Raw genomic sequence first — 20,115 nt, 5'->3', positions numbered from 1 at the left:
CTTCTCTCTTGGCACCTTGTCATATGCCTTTTCCAAATTGACAAAACTTAAATACAGATCTTTGTTATATTCCCATGATTTCTCCACTATTTGTCATAAAGTGAAGATCTGATCCTGACAGCCTCTATTTGACCTGAATCCAGCTTGTTCTTCACCAAACATTTCTTCCACAATTCTTCTCAACCATTTCTCAAGTATACTTGCATATATCTTACCAGGAACACCCAGTAGGGAAATACCTCTGTAATTCTCACATTCAGTTTTATTTCTCTTTTTATATATGGGTACTATGAGAGCTCTACTCCAATCATCTGGAATTCGTCCCTGTGTCCAGACGTTCTGAACTATGCAGTGCAGCCACTGTAAGACTTTTATACCACCATACTTCAGCATTTCTGGTCGAATATCATCTACTCCTGCTGCCTTTCAATATTTCAAGCCTTTGATGGCTTTTACTACTTCAAGTATGGATATGTATTCCTGACTGTATGCCTGTTGAGTGTTTTTTACCACTGAGCTATCGCTGCTTGTTTCATTGAGCAATTTTTCGAAGTAATTACTCCATACTTCAAGGATATCTTTTTCTCCAGTTTTCATGTCACCTTTATCATCTCTAACTCCTTATACAGCACTCTTTCCTCAATTTCTAAGCTTCTTCAAAAACCTCCAGAATATCTTACCACCTTCTTGATATTTATTTTCTATGTTCTTGCCGAAGTCTTCCCATGACTTTTATTTAGCTAGTTTTACACAGTAAGTTAAGGGGATAAAAACAATAAGGGATTTTTATTCCCCTAACTTATCAACCTCGCCAGAAAAATAGCCGTTTGGCTTTTCATCTTAGTTATAATATGTTATAACATAATATAGTGACACACACCTTTCTGGCATTCGTATAGCAAAAGTATGCAAGTTCTTTTCACTTAAACTCTGATATTCTAGGTCTAGCTACTCACTGATGAGACCTCAAAAAAGGTTGAAACCGGTCTGGGTAGTCACCTCTCCTCATTGTGTAAAGCAGTACTACATCTCCTAGGAGCTGTGTGTTTTTACATTATGAGAAAATATCAAGAATAGTGAGGGATCTTGCTCCACCTTTGCAACGAGTTGCCTTGGTGTGGCACTACCAAGTGGTCACTTACGCTTGGATCCGCCGACAGTTTGTCGGCATGAAATGTTCAGATCGTAGTTTTCGAGCTTAGTTTCGCTTACTGGCTGAAAAACAATAAGGGATTTTTATCCCCTTAACTTGTCAATCTCGCCAGAAAAATAGCCGTTTGGCTTTTCAGTTTTACACAGTGTTTCGCTTTCTCACATTTGTCTCTGTATTCTCTAAGAGCACAAGCTGACTTATTTGCCAGGAACTTTTGATATGTTTTCTTCTTTTTCTTCACTGCCTCTAACTTCCTGTGTTCACCATGGAGTTGTAATTTTTCTATCGTTGCAGACAACTTCACCACATGCCTCTCTAGCTGAATCAATCAGGGTTTTCTTCAAGGCTTGCCACTTAATCTCCAAGGTTTGGTTCCTGTTCTCAAACTCTTTCATTTTTTCTTCAATAATCTTTGTGTATTTTAGTCTACAGTTAACATCTGAGAGCTGCTCAACTTTTATTCGCTTTAACACTTTCTTACATGTTATTCTTTTCATTATGAAATTCAATTTTATCCTGCTCAAAACTAAATAGTGATCACTTCCAATTTCAAATCCTCTGTACACTTTGGTGTCCTGCACCAGAGAGAAAACATCTCTATCAACAATAACATAGTCAATGAGACTTTTCTTATTCCCTGCCTCTTCTCATCATGTGAATTAGTGCACATTTTTATGTTGGAACATGGTGTTAGTAATAACTAGTCCATGTCCTGAGCAGAAATCCAACAGGTATTTGCCATTATTTTTGCTTTGCTCTTTTCTCCAAATTTTCCCACAATATTTTTGTATGTCTGACAATCATTTCCTACTCTGCTATTTAGATCCCCAACAAGGACCAACTTTTCATTTTTTATTGTGTCAGTTACTTTTTCTAAAGCATCAAAATATTCCTCCATTTGCACCTTAGTAGAATCTTGTGTGGGACCATAGGCACAAATAAGTCTCATTGTCGAGTTCCCCATTCTCATATTTGCCCACATCACTCTACTTAAGACTGCCTGCCATTCAAGAAGATTAGCCTCATATTTAGTGTTGAATACTATGGCTACTTCTTCTTTTCCTTGATTATCATTGCCTGAATATAACATTTTGAATTCATTGCTCAGAAAGATCTGACCAGTTTTTGTCTCTTTTCTTTCAGTCACCCCTATTATGTCAATCTGGCACTTATCTAATTCCTCAGCTAGCTTCATTTCTTTGCCATTCAGCCGTCTTATGTTGATAGTACCGATCTTTAACTCTGGTGATGTTGAGTTGGGATGTGTTGTCAGATTTGTTCCAGTAGCTGACTTTTTGCTGTTCGCCCTGGTTCCCTGGCGAAAACAATGGGTGGTCTTGTTTAACCAGGCAACGCCCCAGCCAGCATGAAATTTTATCATGTTGTACCATCATTTTGTATTTTGGTTTAACCAATAAGAATACAATTTGGTAGGCTAAATCCCAAATTGCCAGCCCATCCTCGTTCATTCATTATCCAGGTATATTATGCAATCTAGATTTTTTTTTTTAATCATAATAGAACATAAAATACTACTCAAACTGACCCACCAAGGGATCAGCTTAAGTATCTTCTGTTTTGTTATGAAAGCAAATATGATGAAAATCAACAGAAAATAAAATGACAATACAAGTATTAACATTCATTATTTAATATTCTTTTGTCTGAAAAAAAGCCTGATAACCTGATTATTAACTAATAAGCTGTTGCATGTAACTTTATTAAATGGCAAGAAGTAGCTATTTTCACAGTACAATGAACAGTAGAGAGAACAGAAAATGTTGAAGACAATCATTACAAAAGCGAATTTTGTAATAGCACTATAGTGACACTTTAATCATTATTACAACTGAAAGTATAGGTGTTTTTAGTTTATGTTAAATTTGCCACTAAAAATGGTCTCACTAAAAACTAAATCTGAGGTAATTGAACAAAAAAAAAATTTATAGATTAAATACCAAATTTCCATAAAATTCATCCAGATAGTGCCAAGGAATAACTGGAATATACACAAACCTATGGACCAGATAAAATTAGTGTAAATAGTGCTTAGTCATTTTACTAACAGACATTTTGTAATTCTTGTATGATGACATTCTTCATTATCATAATAACTGAACCTAGAACCATTTTTTTTGTGTATATACTTTAGATGTAAAATATTCATTTTGGCTTTTCTTTCTGATAAAAATTGTATGGTTGTAATCAAATTTAAACTGAGTCATACTTGAAATATTCACATTCTATGTATATCCCAAATACACAATTTCATTAAATTCCATCCAACTATAGTAGAGCTAATACATTAAAATTTTAAAATAATTTTCTCAATTTGAATGTGCAAATGAACAAATAAAACAAAAATTGCGACTGCTCAACAAATTTGAGTTAGAGATAAAGAATACCCTGCATATGCAGAAAGAAAAAATAAAAAATTTAATGAGTGTATACACATTTTTGAAATGCGTAATGATTAAAATGATTAAACCATATCAATTTTTAACCATTCATATTAGGATAATATCCAGCCACAGAAAGATTATTCATGTTAGTGTTTTGTCTCACACAAACATTCTAAGCAAGTGTGGTTTTTTTTGGAAAGTTGAAGTTTTTGAAGTTTCAATTAACGGAATGTTCCAGGGAATTGGCAGTAGCATTGGCATGCCTGTTTAATAATAGTCTAGGTTCCAAGGGACTGGAAGGAGGGTAAAATTATTCCACTGCATAAGGGTGGTAATAAGGCTGTAGCTAAAATTATAAGCCAGTCTATATATCTGGAGTTGTGAAGGTACTGGAGAGATTGGTGAGAAGTACGATACAGAAATGGGTTGATAACAGCAGTATTATTCTCTGTAGTTATCAGCATGGGGTTTTTAAGGGGAGATCATGTTTCAATAACTTATGTGCTATAAAAAGGTGACAAATACCTTAGACAGGGAAGATGCATATACAGTGGAATACTTGGATTTTGCAAAAGCTTTTGATAGACTGCCACACAACAAGCTAGTAAATAAATTGAAACCGATCGGATTGGATAACAGACTTCTGAGTTGGATCAGTGAGTGGCTGTCAGATAGGTATCAGAAAGTTCTATATGGGGGTACAGTATCCTGAAAGAGGAAGGTCACTAATGATGTACTGCAGCGGTCAGTTTTGGGACCGTTGTTGTTCAATTTGTATGCTAATGATATTGGGATGAGTTTAACTAGTGATCTGCAGCTGTTTGCAAATGATGAAAAATTGGAGAGAGTAATGCAGAGTCAAGCAGATGTTATGGTCTCACAGAACTTGAATAGACTGCATGAATGGGCAGGTAAGCGGAACTATCAGTTCAATGTTGCAATGTGTAAGGTTTTGAGATTTGGTAAGCAACGATGGGATGCAAAGTATTTACTTGGTGGAGAAACTTAAAAGGAAACAGAGGAGATGTGATATCTGAGGGTGGTGGTGGACAAGGATCTGAAATTCAGGGGCAATATTGCACAAGATTTGTGCACGATAATCCACGAGGCTTTGATCAGGCCTCATGTGGATTATTGTGCACAGATTTGGTCGTCGGGTTTTCATGGTGACGAGAATATGTTGGAAACGGTCCAGAGAAGATTAACAAAGGTGGTCGTGGTCTTTGGAATAAGGAGTACGAGGATAGATTGAGAGAATGTAAATTGCAAAGCCTCGTGAATAGGAGGAAAAGGGAGGATATGATTGAGACATATACCTAGTTAGGGGTTGTTACTAGGTTGACATGGAAGAGATTTTAAATAGAATGGGAGAAGGTGGAACAGAACAAGAGGCCGCCGGTGGAAACTGTATAAAGAGGGTGATAGCAGAGGAGAGAGGAGCAGGTTCTTTACATGGAGAGTGGTTGGTCAGTGGAATGCATTGCCTGAGTGTATTGTGAATGTAGACACACTGAATCAGTTTAAAGCACAGTTGGGTGAGCATCATGTGTACCTCTAATGATGAGTCACTGACTCCATGAAGGTCCAATGTTAATAATTTGGGACTTTGCATCTCTAAAAAACATTATGATCCAATGTCTGAAGTTAAAATCTAATATTCAACTGCACTGTAGACTATTCATAATTAGAACAAACATACATCTATAGTAAAGATAAGGATTAGTTTTAATAAAGTCAAAAATAGACTACACAAGATATAAAAATTGTATCTATGTTTCTGGTAAGAACTTCATCTTATGCTACATCTTGTATCAACAACATGAACCAAGAAAACAGGAGTAGAAACATTCAAAAGCAAGCAGACACAGACAGCTACTGCAAACAACAGCTGTCATATGCAAGTGCACATATGTTGGGAACTAAACAATTTTCCATCATGATATTTCAATGAAAAAAAAAAAGGGGGGGGGAAACAGTTTTAGTGTATATAATCAGCAGATGCATGCTATAGTGAACACCATTATAATGAAATGATGCACTAAAAGGAACCTAGTCCCCCTAAATCCAATAGAACCAATGCTATTTTAAGGTCACAATTAGAAATAGTAAAAGCTCAAACCTTCCCAAAAGTGAACTAAATTTCCTATCAAATGATGTCACAATCAGACGAAGGAAATGGTGGGAAATCACACATTGACAGAACAATATTTATGAATGGCAGGAACAATCATAACAATTATACAAAAACAAAGGAAATGGTGGGAAACACACAAAAAAAAAAATTACGAAAAATGCAACAAAGCAAATCATGGGAAATCATACAATGATGACAGATCACAATGGATTGGCAGGAAGCAAATGTAAAGAACACAAAACAACTCATGAAAAAGTACAAATACAAACAATAATTAGAGACATAAGAAAAAATGAAAATGGAAGCATATTATAAAAATGACAATCCAAAATTAATGTTTTCATTTCAGAATGTTGCACTATTTTAAATCAATCCCTTAACCTGAAATCTTTATAACGAACTAAACTGGATACTATAAATCATGAATTAAATGGGATATCAGCATGTATGCTGAAGGAATGCTTAGCTGAACTGGCTAGGCCCTTGATATGTTTGTATAATTGAGTCTCAGCTCAGAAAAGATTCCACAGGAATGGAAAGAATGTATGATAGTTCAATCATACAAGGGTGGTGCAAAAACATGCACCACCCTTGTATGATGTACTGACTTATCAGTATCTCTGAAATTGTGGTGAAGATATGAGAAGTTAGTAAAAACTTGAACACAGAAATTAATGGACAAGCTGTACTTTGCAATGAACAGTAAACATATTTGTTTAGTGAACCGCATGTGTTCACTAAACACATGTTTATGGAGGTCATGTTTAAGCAATTTGCTCATATTTTATAACAATGTTACAGCCGAGCTAGATAAAAAGAATGGATACGCTATGATACTGTTGGACTTTGCTAAAACTTCTGATTAGAATACCACATGAAAGGCCGTTACATAAACTAGAGAATATGGGATTGGAATATAAATTATTGAATTGGATAAGTGGGTGGCTAAGAGACAGTATTAGAAAATGGGTATATGAGGGGCATGAATCTGCCAGATTTAAGGTGAGATGACAGTAATGTAACCTAAGGATAATTTCTTGGACCACTGTTGTTAAATTTATATATTAATGATATTGGGAAAGACCTGAGAGGAGTTAATTGCTGATGATGCAAAAATAGGCAGAATAATCAGGGACACTACTGATATACAGAAGTTACAGAATGATTTGAACATGGTAGAACTGTGAGCAAATGATAATGGCTATCAGTTCAATGTTAGTGCAAAGTTATCTACTTTGGCATGATGACATTTCCAATGGCATATTACATACTGGTGGGATAATGCTTGGAGAAACCGAGGAGAGGGATCTTGGAGTTTTGGTGGATAGGAATTTGAAGTTCAAAGGTCACATAGCAAAAGTTGCAAATGCAACTCTAAGTGTGATGCTGAAGTGAACACTGGCATGTAAGGATAAGAAAGTAATTCTGCCTCTTCACAAGGCATTGATATGATAAAATCTGGACTAATGCGTGCAGATTTGGTCTTCTAACTAAATCTACACACAGTAAATTCTAAGGAGATAAAGAAACTGCTGAAAGGGTACAAAGAAGAAGTACAAAAATAGCAGATTATGTTATGTAGATTATGAGGACGGAAAGTATGTGGACTGCAGATACTGGTAAACAGGAGAAAGAGAAGGATGATATGATAGTTCTATAAATTACTGAAAGGGTGTTATAGTACTGACTGGAGAAATTTCTTGTTATACAAAGGTGAGAAGGCGGTGGTGTCCATGGAAATTAAGTATGGGTGTGATTAAGAAAGGGGTGAGCGCTAGATTTCTATCTCACAGAGCAGTGGGTGAATAGAAGCTGTGAATGAGTTTAATACAACATGATGGCTAGTGTGACATGTGGCCTTCTCAATGACAGAAATATATAATGCAAGACAGAAATATATTATAAAAAAAAAGCTGTAATTTTTATATGCAGTTTGATAACATGATTAGAATATCCATTGTAATTACAGATTTGTAATGTTTAACATTGATTTTGTAATACTCACAAAAAAAATTCCAGCTTTTCTGGTTCTTTCCCAAACTTTTCTAGTCTTGTTTAGTGAATTATAACCATAGCGACACAGATGAAAACCCAGTCCCCAGTAAGGAGGCATTGCTGGAAGCCCAATCAAATTCATATACTGCTGAGTAACTCGGCTAGGTGAAGGTCCCAAGAACAGAAAAAAGTCAAGAATTCCACCAACTGCACGATAGGTAATAGCTGGGGTTGGCTGAAGAATAATATCTATAATTTCAGAAAAAGTGCAGTCAATGTTTAATCAATGATATCATTTGTCTTAATTTTAGCAATTCTAAGATTAAGAAGCTTGTAAACAGAAATATATTTTTAAGAGTTAATAAGAATTTTTTGCCAAGTATAAATTACTATAGAATCACATGTGTACCACAGTAAAAATATTTATTATGCAGATATTTTGCCTTACATATCATAAGACATCATGAGTGCAAACAGCAAACAACAAGGAATTTAAATAAAGAAACAGTAAAGCACATGCATTAAATTGGAATCCCTCTATCTATATATTTGCATATTTAAGGGTTAAAACTATTGGGATAAAATTAACTAACTAGATTAGTCAAAAATAAAATAAAAGAGATTACAAATTTATTTAATCCAGTTGAGGATAACAATTTCCCAAACTTCCTGATCTCCCAATCTCAGTCATTATGATTGAGATCAGGTCAAAATAGGATTTCAGCACTTGCTTTGTAGCAGCTTGGTGTTTTCCCTATTGGATCCTGTGGCTAGTATTTTCAATTCCATGTTGTGCAAGGCCAGATTTGTGAGGTTTGCAGATGTGGTCTTGATGTTCAGAGATATATTTATTGAGAGATCTTCCTATTTGTCTATAGGACAAGTTACACGAACATGGTACTTTCTATATGCCAGGTAGCATCAGTGTTGAGAGTTTGTCTTTTGGAGAAAGTTATGAATATTTTGTTGATGGGTTTATAGGTAGTGATGCGCTTGTATTTTTTCATAATTTTTGCCACCCATCCAGAGATTTCATGATGCTATATTTTTGAGATGGATGGTAGGCTGATGTATTGTAGATATAATAACCTGTAAAAGTTGGTTTTCAGTACACAAGAGTGGAAATAAATCCATTTTCCTTACATTGGATGTATACATCTAGAAAGGAATTACTGTTTGATGATTCTTTTTCTAGTGTGAACTTAATGTGAGGATTTACTGTGTGGATATTTTTTTTTTCTGTAGAAATGAGTGGAGTTCTAGTTCTGTGCAACTCCAAACTGCAAAGACGTTCATCAATGTACTGCAGCCAAATTGTTGGTTTTGGGTCAAGAGAGAAGATTCTTTCTTCTAGGTGTTCAAGATAAAAGTTGGCTAAGTTAGGTGATAGAGATGAGTCCATTACAGTTCCTTCCTCTTGTTTATATATTTTATCTTTCCATATGAAGTAACCAGATACAGGACTCGACTCCTATGCCATATATTAAAGGTATCTCTGAATGAGTGGCAAAAATTATGAAAAAATATAAACTCATTGCTACCTATCAAACAAATTCATAACCTGTTATGTTCTCCAAAAGACAAACTCTCACTACTGATGCTACCTGATGTATATAAGTACCATGTTCATGTAACTTGTCTTACTATGGACAAACAGGAAGATCTGTCAATAAACGTATCTATGAACATCAAGACCACATCCAGTATCAAAATCTTAAAATATAGCCTGGTGTAAGACAGAATTGAAAACACTAGTCATAGGATTTGGACTTGGAGAAGGCATATGACCGGGTTCCTTGGGATAAGCTTTGGCAAGTAGGACAGGAGTATGGAGTGGATGGCCAACTATCAGTCGCCATCAAGTCCCTGTATTAATGGCTGGAGTTTGTGTCAGGGTAAATAGCACAAAGTCTGAACCTTTCACAGTCTCTGCCAAGGGTGTGTTTTGTCACCCCTCCTTTTCATAATATTTATGGACTGGATTGATAGGCACAGCCGAGGCAGTGAGTATATCAGAATTGGAAGATGTAGCATTGGACGTCTGCTTTTTGCAGATGACACAGTTCTGCTTAGCTCTTCCACAGATGAGCCCCAGCAGACCCTGGATGGGTTTATAGCTGTTTGTGCAGATGCCAGGATTAAGATCGGTGTGGCCAAAACAAAACATTTGTGGTCTCAAGACAACCATCCCAGTGCACTCTACATGTGAGTGGAGTCCCACTGAGGCAGGTGGAGGCTTCAATACCTTGGGTCCATATTCATGAGTGATGGAAAGTGGGATGTAGAGCTAGATATTCAAATTGGCTCAGCAAGCGCAATATTGCAGGAGCTTGGCCGTCTGGTAGTATTGAAGCAGGAGTTAAGCCAGAAGGCAAAGCTGGCTGTCTTCAATACAGTCTATGTCCCCATCCTCACCTATGGTCATGAGAGCTGGGTAATGACCGAAAGAATGCAGACACGAATCCAAGCGGCTGAAATGAGGTTCCTGCAAAGGGTTGCAGAGCTGACAAGACTCGACAGAGTCGGAAGCTCTGCAATTCGGGAAACCCTCAATACTCAACCGCTGCTTCTCTGTGTTGAGAGATCGCAGTTACAATGGTACGGGCACCTGGTCAGAAAGCCACAAGAGAGGCTCCCCCAGCAAGCCCCTCTTTGCCAAGCCAGAGAGTGGGAGGCTAAGGATCCACTGGATAGATTATATCCAAAACCTTGGGTGGATGCATCTGGGAGTCCCACTAGAACACCTGAGCTTGGTGGCAGAGGATCATGACCATTGGAAGTCCCTCTTGCAGCTACTGCCCCCAAAACCTAACTAGGAAACGTGGACCTTGAAGATGGATGGAGTCATAGGATTGATTGCCTTACTATTCTGAAAGTGTGGGAAATTGTTATCCTTGACTGTATTAAATAAATTTGTTATTTCATATTTTATTTTTTAACTAATCCATTTTAAGTTATTATCAGCTAGATAATTTTAACCCATGAACATGCATAGAGGGATTCCAATTTAACACGTGTTATACTGATTCTTTATTCAAATTCCTTATTGTTGTTCTGTTTGCACTGATGTCTTAATGATGATGAAAATATCTGCATAATAAATTTAATTTTTACTGTGGTACAAGTGATTCTATAGTTAGATACTTCACAGGTCTCATTTTACAAGAAAATTATCAATAAATTTTTATGATTAAAAAGAAAGGATAAATTTAAAAAATAGCTAAATGATTAACATGCTACTTATAAAACATTTAATATTAAATGTTTAATATTTAAAGAAATTTAATAGAAATACATTTCTATTTATTTCTATTAAAATTTATAGAAATATAAGATTAAAGCAATAAGGATAAACAGTACTGTCTATAAATGTTTTATAGACAGAATGGTTGATTCATTAAACATTCTGGCTATAAATCATTTATATATTCAAAATGCTTTTTATCCTTAATTACTTTAATTTATTTTGTTTTATCTACAAATTAAAAAACAAAAACAAACAATTACTGCTGCTTACCCATTGCATTACTGTTCAAAAGAAAAACTCCATTGCTATTACCATCTTCCTCAAGTGCAAGATAAAAGGGATGGCTGCCATACAAATTCATGTTTTTCTGTAAAATGTAAATATATTTAAATAATGGAATTTTGCTACCTGTCTTGTTTATGCTGTTTGTTACACTGCCTGAATAAATGAATAACGTGTAAAAGTGTATCTAAACACACATATATACTTTTTTTTTTTTTTTCGAAATGTGTATGGGAAAGAGCGAGAGAAATGTTAATTTTTTTTTAAATATGATGTTAAAAGTGTTTCTAACATTTCGTTGTAGCAACTACTAAATAAAAAAAGGACATTGTTGAATATACATTTTTTTTTATCTACAAATTAAAAGGCACAAACTAAACAATTATAACTACACAGACATGTAATTTACAGACAAAAATTACTGTTGTTGATGGATGGTGTTGATTGTAGTTGGAGAATTAAGTAGTAGGGGAGATGGTATGCAGTGAAGCAGAGTAGAGTACCCTCTCGCAATGAGTCCTTTGATTCCTTGGAGGTGTCATAAAATAATAATAACAAGAACATATTAACAATTATGCTATAATATATAAAATTATTTCTTCTTCTTCTGTCTAACATGGAATTTAGGCCATGTGGCCTGTTCCGGTCTCATGCCATATCTTTCTTGGTCTTCCTATTCTTCTTTTTCCACTTATTTTGTATCTGTATAATATTTTTGGTAGTCTGCTGTTGTCCATTCGATTTAAATGTTCTAATCATTTTTGTTTATACTGTCTTAAGTAGTAATTAATTGGTTTTATTTTCAGGGATTGTAAGAGTTCTTCATTTGTTTTGTGGTCCCACTTGGTATATCCAGCTGTTTTTCTGAGGAACTTGCTGTTTGAATTCGTTTTTCATCTTTCCTTTTCAAGGTCCATGTTTCGCTTTCGTATAGTAGACTTGGTTTTGAAAAGACATTATATAGTCTGATTCTAGTGTGTTTTTGTACCAGGGATGGCTTAAATATATTATTTATTATGCCATTTACTTTGAAAAAGTTTGATATTTTAGTGTCTATGTCTTTTTCTTCTTCGTATGATAGATAACATCCCAAGTATCTGAAAGTGTTTACTTGTTCTAGTATTTTATTATCTATCACTATTTTACTTCTTATTGGGTTTTCTCCTTTGAATGCCATTATTTTGTTTTTTCTTTGGATATTGTCATATTATATTGCTTGGAGATATCATTTAATGATCTTTGTAAGTCATCTTGTGATGTAGCTAATACTGTTTGATCATTTGCAAACAGTAGTGTATCTATCTTGATTTGCGGGGTCATTTGTATACCAAATGATTCTCGTAGACAGGCTTATACGTTGGTTATGCATTATTAAAACACTTAAGGAATTGAACAACGTAGTTAAGGATAAAAATTAAATTATACTTTAATAAATATTTTCCGATATTTCGGCAATGTCACATTGCCATCTTCTAAAGGAACTTACAAAAAAGCACATGCACGTAGGCACTACAAACACAGTAACTGGGAATGAAGAGATGAAGCTATTGTTCTCCTAAAACTCCTGATGGTGCCCTCTAGCGGGCTAAGTAGATGTTCTTGGCCGTTGGGCTGAAGGTCTGCTGATGTAAGCCTCCCAAATTTGGGGCAGTCGCATACAACCAAATTTGTTGAGGTTTGGAGAATTTCTTAGGGCTGAGGCTGATTCCATAAATAGTCTTTCATATTTGTATTTGCTACGGTGTATTACTGTAGCTTTCTTCCACCGTATTCTGTTGCGTGTATCCAGAGCATGGTCCGCAAGACCAGAATGGCTGTACTTGTGAAACCGGATGTAGTCCTTGTGTTCAGAAATTCTGATATTCGCTGTCCTGCCTGTTTGGCCAAAGTAAGACAGATTACAACTGGAAGGGACCTGGTATACACCAGGTAGGTCTATGGGAAGTGGTTGGTCTTTAGTGGAGCGGATAAGGGATGCCAATTTTCTGTAAGGTTTGTAACAGGAGGTCAGGTCATGCTTTTTTAAGATTTTGGTAATCTTTTCCGAGGTGCCTCGGATGTAGGGGATGGTGATGGATTTAGAGTAATCCTTGTTGTGGAGGGGGGGGGATCTGTGGTTTGTAAGTTCTAATATTTTTTGGACTTTTTTTGGGAGGTAGCCATTGGCTGAGAAAGTGATTTAGTTCAGTGTTTAGGACCAAGTCGTTTGAACAGATAAGTTTAGCCCTGTTGTATAGTGTTTTCACTACTCCATATTGTTGTGAGGGGGGGTGAATTGTTGGTGAATGTATCTGCCTGTATGGGTGGGTTTTCTGTAAACTGATAAAACCAAGGTTCCATGAGGCTGGCGGGTGACTAGTGTGTCTAGGAAAGGGAGGCTGTTTTTTGACTCTTTTTCCAGGGTGAATTTGATTCTGGGGTGTTGGTTGTTTAAGCGTGTTAAGAAGGAGAGAAGTGTTTCAGAGCCATGTGGCCAAATAGCGAACACATCCTCAACGTAGCGAAGCCATATGGTTGGTTTTTGTGGGGCAGAGGCTGAGGCTTTTTCTTCAAAGGTCTCCATAAAGAAATTGGCCAAGGGTGGGGGAGAGTGGTGAACCCATGGCTGTCCCCTCTATTTGTTTGTAGAATTTTCCTTGCCAAACGAAATAGCCTGAGTTCATTATGAATTGAAATAAGGCTGAGGTATCGGGAGAGAATTTAGCTTGGATTAGCTCTAGGGTTTCCTTGAGTGGGACATTTGTGAATAAAGAGGAGACGTCAAAGCTGACCATTATGTCAGTATGTTGGAGTGTAAGGTTTTCTATGCTGGCTTTGAAATGGGCTGAGTTTTTTTTTTATGTGTGATGGTGTGTTGCCAGTATAGTGTGTGAGCTCTTTGGCCAAATGTTTAGCTAATTTGTATGTGGGGGAATCAATGTCATCCACTATGGGACGTAATGGCACATTTTCTTTATGTATTTTTTGGGAGTCCATAAATACGGGGGGGGGGGGGGTATAGAGTTAAAAGGCTTTAATCTGTTGGTAACTTCTACAGGCGAAGAAGTGACTCTCTTAAGGAGCCTGTGAAGTTTTCTAATTTGATAGTTGGTAGGATTGTAATTGATGGGGAGGTAAGTAGCCCGATCTAAGAGAAGAGCATTCAGGTTACCTGTGTAGTCCTTTTGGTTAAGGACTACAGTTGCGTTTCCCTTACCAGCTTTGTTGATAACTATTTCTTTATTATTCTTCATTTCCTGTAGAGCTTTATATTCCTTGTTGGATATGTTGGATTTTGGTGGGACAGCTTTGGAAAGGACACAAGCTACATCCAGTCTCACACTGTTGGCGACTTGATGTGGAAGGTGGCGGATTCCGCGTTCAATCTGGATCATAATATCCTCACTGGGTATTTTTTTGGGAGCAATTGCGAAGTTGTGGCCACGTGACAGTGCGTTGATTGCTTCAGGCTTCAGGGTGACTGAAGAAAGGTTGATTACGGTATTGGTAGCAAGTTTTGGAAGGACGGTAGAGTTCTTTTTTAATCTTTCGAATTTTTTCATCTGTCGGCATCGTATTTTTTTAAATTCTTTGTCGGCAGCAGTACATGAGACGTCACGTAAAATCGACCAAAGTTCGTGGTTTAAAGTGCACGAAAGCTCATCTTCGACGGCACGAGCTTCGTTAATGTTCGCTAAGAGAAAACGTGTGGTGGTGATTTGTTCGTGTAGTAACGCATAGCTGGCACGGTTATATATTCGAAAGATTAAAAAAGAACTCTACCGTCCTTCCAAAACTTGCTACCAATACCGTAATCAACCTTTCTTCAGTCACCCTGAAGCCTGAAGCAATCAACGTGCTGTCACGTGGCCACAACTTCGTGATTGCTCCCAAAAAAATACCCAGTGAGGATATTATGATCCAGATCGAACGCGGAATCCGCCACCTTCCACATCAAGTCGCCAACAGTGTGAGACTGGATGTAGCTTGTGTCCTTTCCAAAGCTGTCCCACCAAAATCCAACATATCCAACAAGGAATATAAAGCTCTACAGGAAATGAAGAATAATAAAGAAATAGTTATCACCAAAGCGGATAAGGGAAACGCAACTGTAGTCCTTAACCAAAAGGACTACACAGGTAAGCTGAATGCTCTTCTCTTAGATCGGGCTACTTACCTCCCCATCAATTACAATCCCACCAACTCTCAAATTAGAAAACTTCAGGCTCCTTAAGAGAGTCACTTCTTCGCCTGTAGAAGTTACCAACAGATTAAAGCCATTTAACTCTATACCCCCCCCGTATTTACGGACTCCCAAAAATACATAAAGAAAATGTGCCATTACGTCCCATAGTGGATGGCATTGATTCCCCCACATACAAATTAGCTAAACATTTGGCCAAAGAGCTCACACACTATACTGGCAACACACCATCACACATAAAAAAACTCAGCCCATTTCAAAGCCAGCATAGAAAACCTTGCACTCCAACATACTGACATAATGGTCAGCTTTGACGTCTCCTCTTTATTCACAAATGTCCCACTCAAGGAAACCCTAGAGCTAATCCAAGCTAAATTCTCTCCCGATATCTCAGCCTTATTTCAGTTCATAATGAACTCAGGCTATTTCGTTTGGCAAGGAAAATTCTACAAACAAATAGAGGGGACAGCCATGGGTTCACCACTCTCCCCACCCTTGGCCAATTTCTTTATGGAGACCTTTGAAGAAAAAGCCTTAGCCTCTGCCCCACAAAAACCAACCATATGGCTTCGCTACGTTGAGGATGTGTTCGCTATTTGGCCACATGGCTCTGAAACACTTCTCTCCTTCTTAACACACTTAAACAACCAACACCCCAGAATCAAATTCACCCTGGAATAAGAGGAAAAAAACAGCCTCCCTTTCCTAGACACACTAGTCACCTGCCAGCCTCATGGAACCTTGGTTTTCTCAGTTTACAGAAAACCCACCCATACAGGCAGATATATTCACCAACAATCCCACCACCCCCCCTCACAACAATATGGAGTAGTGAAAACACTATACCACAGGGCTAAGCTTATCTGTTCAAACGACTTGGCCCTAAACACTGAACTAAATCACATCCTCAACACTTTCTCAGCCAATGGCTACCTCCCAAAAAAAAGTCCAAAAAATATTAGAACTTACAAACCACAGATTCCCCGCCCCCTCCACAACAAGGATTACTCTAAATCCATCACCATCCCCTACATCTGAGGCACCTCGGAAAAGATTACCAAAATCTTAAAAAAGCATGACCTGACCTCCTGTTACAAACCTTACAGAAAATTGGCATCCCTTATCCGCTCCACTAAAGACCAACCACTTCCCCTAGACCTACCTGGTGTATACCAGGTCCCTTGCAGTTGTAATCTGTCTTACTTTGGCCAAACAGGCAGGACAGCGAATATCAGAATTTCTGAACACAAGGACTACATCCGGTTTCACAAGTACAGCCATTCTGGTCTTGCGGACCGTGCTCTGGATACACGCCACAGAATACGGTGGAAGAAAGCTACAGTAATACACAGTAGCAAATACAAATACGAAAGACTATTTATGGAATCAGCCTCAGCCCTAAGAAATTCTCCAAACCTCAACAAATTTGGTTGTATGCGACTGCCCCAAATTTGGGAGGCTTACATCAGCAGACCTTCAGCCCAATGGCCAAGAACACCTACTTAGCCCGCTAGAGGGCACCATCAGGAGTTTTAGGAGAACAATAGCTTCATCTCTTCATTTCCAGTTACTGTGTTTGTAGTGCCTACGTGCACGTGCTTTTTTGTAAGTTCCTTTAGAAGATGGCAATGTGACATTGCCGAAATATCGGAAAATATTTATTAAAGTATAATTTAATTTATATCCTTAACTACGTTGTTCAATTCCTTAAGTGTTTTAATAATGTATACCAAATGAGTTATGCTGTTTCCAGATTGTTAATATTTCATTTATATATATATATATATATTGAAAAGCACAGGTGAGAGGGTACATCCTTGTCATACTCCTCTTGATGTATCTTTCCATTCTGAGGTGTGTTCTAATTTAACTGCTATTTTATTTCCTGTATATATTTCTTGAATAGATTGTAAAAGTTGGTTTGGTATGTTTAAATCGGTTAATATTTTAAACAATTTTTGTCGACTAATTTTGTCAAAGGCTTTTTCATAATCAATAAAGGCCACGTGCGTTTCTTTTTGAAATTATCTTCTCTTTTCTATTAATAATTTTAAAGTAAAAATTGGATCTATGCAGGATCGGCCTTTTCGGAAAGAAACCATTTTGTTCTTCTAGTAATTTGTTTTCTACAATGCTGCTTAGTTTCTCTTTTAATATTCCTGCATATATTTTATATCCTGTATTCAGCAGGCTAATTCCCCTATAATTATTGCAATTGTCTTTATTTCCTTTTTTATAGATTGGGATAACCAGTGCTTTTTTCCAAGAGTTAGGGGTTTTTCCGGACATCCAAACCATATTAAAAAATTTCATAAGTCTTTCATTAAATTTTTCACCTGCATTTTTGTAGAGTTCTATGTTTATATTGTCTTCTCCTGGTGTTTTCCTATTTTTCACCTTCTTTATTATATTTTTCAGTTCTAACATTGTGATATTTTCTATTAGGTCATTCTTTGTCTTATAGAATTTTAATTCATTGTTCTCATCTGTCCAGAGATTTTGGAAATAGGTCACCCATTTTTCTAAATCTATTGTTTGTATTTTTATCTTTTCTTTTATTTCTTTATTCATGTATTTTATTACTTTATAGGTTTTGGGTTGTGGCTTAAATCCTTTTCTAGTTCTGTTACGAAATTGTTCCATCTTTCTCTATGTTTTTTCCTTACTTCTTGTTTTGCAATTGCACTATTTCTTTTATACTCTATTTTTCTGCTTCTATTGTTTCAGAATTTAGCCATTTCTGGTAACTGTCCTTTTTGGTTTTTATTATATTTTCTATGTCTTTGTTCCAGTCTTGTAGTCCTCTTTTTCTAATCCATTTGTGCTTTATTCCTAAGGTTTCTGTTGCTGCTTTTGTGAGAATTTGTTTCAAATTTTCCCATTCATCGTCTATGTCACTTGATTCATTTGTGGTTTCTGTTTTTAAGTTTGTGCATTTTTGATATTGTAGTCTAACTTGAGGATCCTGTAATGAAGAAATTTTGTAGCTTGGCTGATAAGAATTTTCAATTCTATGTGTTTTTAGCCACTTTGGTTTAAAACGAATTTTTGCTGATACCATATAATGATCAGAGTTAATTCAAAGCCTCGATATGCTCTTACGTCTAAAATTAACTCCGCTAATTTAAAATTTGTGATAATGTAGTCAATTACTGATTTGTATCCTCTGGCTGACCAAGTATATTTATGTATTTCCTTGTGTTTAAACATTGAATTTATTATTCTCATATTATTATAAATGATAAAATCGCGCAATCTGCAACCATTTTGATTACATTTATCTTCGCCATATTTACCTATGTTTGTTTTGTATTTTTTGTTTACTATTCTGGCATTTAAATCTCCCTAGCAGTAAATAGTCAGTTTTGTTTGTTTGATCTATGGCATTCTGTAATTCTTTATAAAATATATTACTGTCTTCTTCTTTTTCCTCTTCTGGTGCATATGCACCAATTATTGTTATGTGGCCAAAATTATTTAGAAGTTTCAATAACAGAATTTACAGTTAAATGAATAATAAAAAAAAAAAAAAAAAAAAAAAAAACACTAATGTAAAAACATACCAACTGTATTTACTGATAACAATCATTTTTTTAAAAATAAAAATAAAAAAAATAAAAAGAGAGAGAGCAGGTGCTTTTTTTTTTTTTTTTACATAGATTATCAGTGGAATTACAAGTGACCATCATCTTCAATTTCCTGATATATATCCCCAAGGTGTGTTCAGGTTACTATGACAGCACTGCGTGATTAAGTTTATATTATTATTAATCTCCTATCCACAATTTTTCTCCAAATTAGTCTATTACTTGTAAGCACTCCGAAATTGTCATATCTAACATTCTTCTAAGGCAGTTCTGACTGAAATCGATCTACCAAGACCTTGGCCTTCCTCTGGGTCTCTTTCCTGCTATCTTAGCATCAAACACCCACCCATTCTATAAGTGGCCATACCACCTTAGATTAGCTCTGCTGACACATTCTTGAATGCTAATAATATCAAGTTTCATTCTAATATCTTCATTTTTAATATGATTCTGCCATTAATGCCTTTGGTCACTCCCCTAGTTTTTCTCAGAACCTTCATATCTCTGGTCTCTAGTCTTTGATCAAGTGCTTTATTTCTAACCCAACTTTCCAGTCCATAACTTAAAACAGGTTTGAACACTGTCTTGTATACTGCTAATTTGGTGTTTTGGCTAATTTCAATTATCGTATAACTTTATTCAACTGGCTACCAACCAGCTTTGCTTATTCTGTTGTCTATTTCCAGATCTAACCTGCCACCTTCACTAAAAAACTGTGCCTAAATACTTAAATATAAAGACCCGATAGGCTTCATTTCAGTGATATAAACATTATTTAAATAAGGGGATATTAAATCCCACACTGTTTTAAAACTGAATAAGAAACTCAAAGATTGGAATCAGAGAGTTTCATGCTGAATATAGTAAACTATAAAAATATCAGCGATTACTAGCGTGAGCTAATGCAAGTAGTCCTAGTATATAGTACAATACCAGGCAACTCGCAGCAAAGGTGGTAAAGTTCTGATCGCTATTCTTGATATTTTTCATAACGTAAAAACACATTTCCTAGGAAATGTATGCTGTTATTACATTATGGCAGGAGGTCACTACCCAGACCAGTTTCAGCATTTTTTGAGGCTTCATCAGTGAGTAACTAGACCAAATTAATACCAAAGGGTATAGCGAAAAG

At 36.2% G+C, this 20,115-nt stretch overlaps 1 protein-coding gene across 1 annotated transcript in view; it reads right to left on the bottom strand.

Moving 5' to 3' along the window:
• The window catches only part of LOC150097205 (lysosomal alpha-glucosidase-like), a 228,191-nt gene that overhangs the window by 157,194 nt on the left and 50,882 nt on the right, over positions 1-20,115 (bottom strand). The window contains exons 4-5 of the mRNA XM_090407621.1: positions 11,202-11,298; positions 7,695-7,933 (exon numbers count right to left, since the gene is read on the bottom strand). Coding sequence (XP_090263747.1) covers positions 7,695-7,933; positions 11,202-11,298 — 336 coding nt within the window. The remainder of the gene's footprint in view (positions 1-7,694; positions 7,934-11,201; positions 11,299-20,115) is intronic.

This window comes from Typopeltis vanoorti, chromosome 17 (genome assembly GCF_054136105.1).
Source record: "Typopeltis vanoorti isolate ZY-2024b chromosome 17, IOZ_Tvanoo_1.0, whole genome shotgun sequence".
NCBI classification, from domain to species: domain Eukaryota; kingdom Metazoa; phylum Arthropoda; class Arachnida; order Uropygi; family Thelyphonidae; genus Typopeltis; species Typopeltis vanoorti.
Note: the sequence above shows the minus strand (reverse complement) of the source record. Positions and strands in the feature narration are given on the sequence as shown.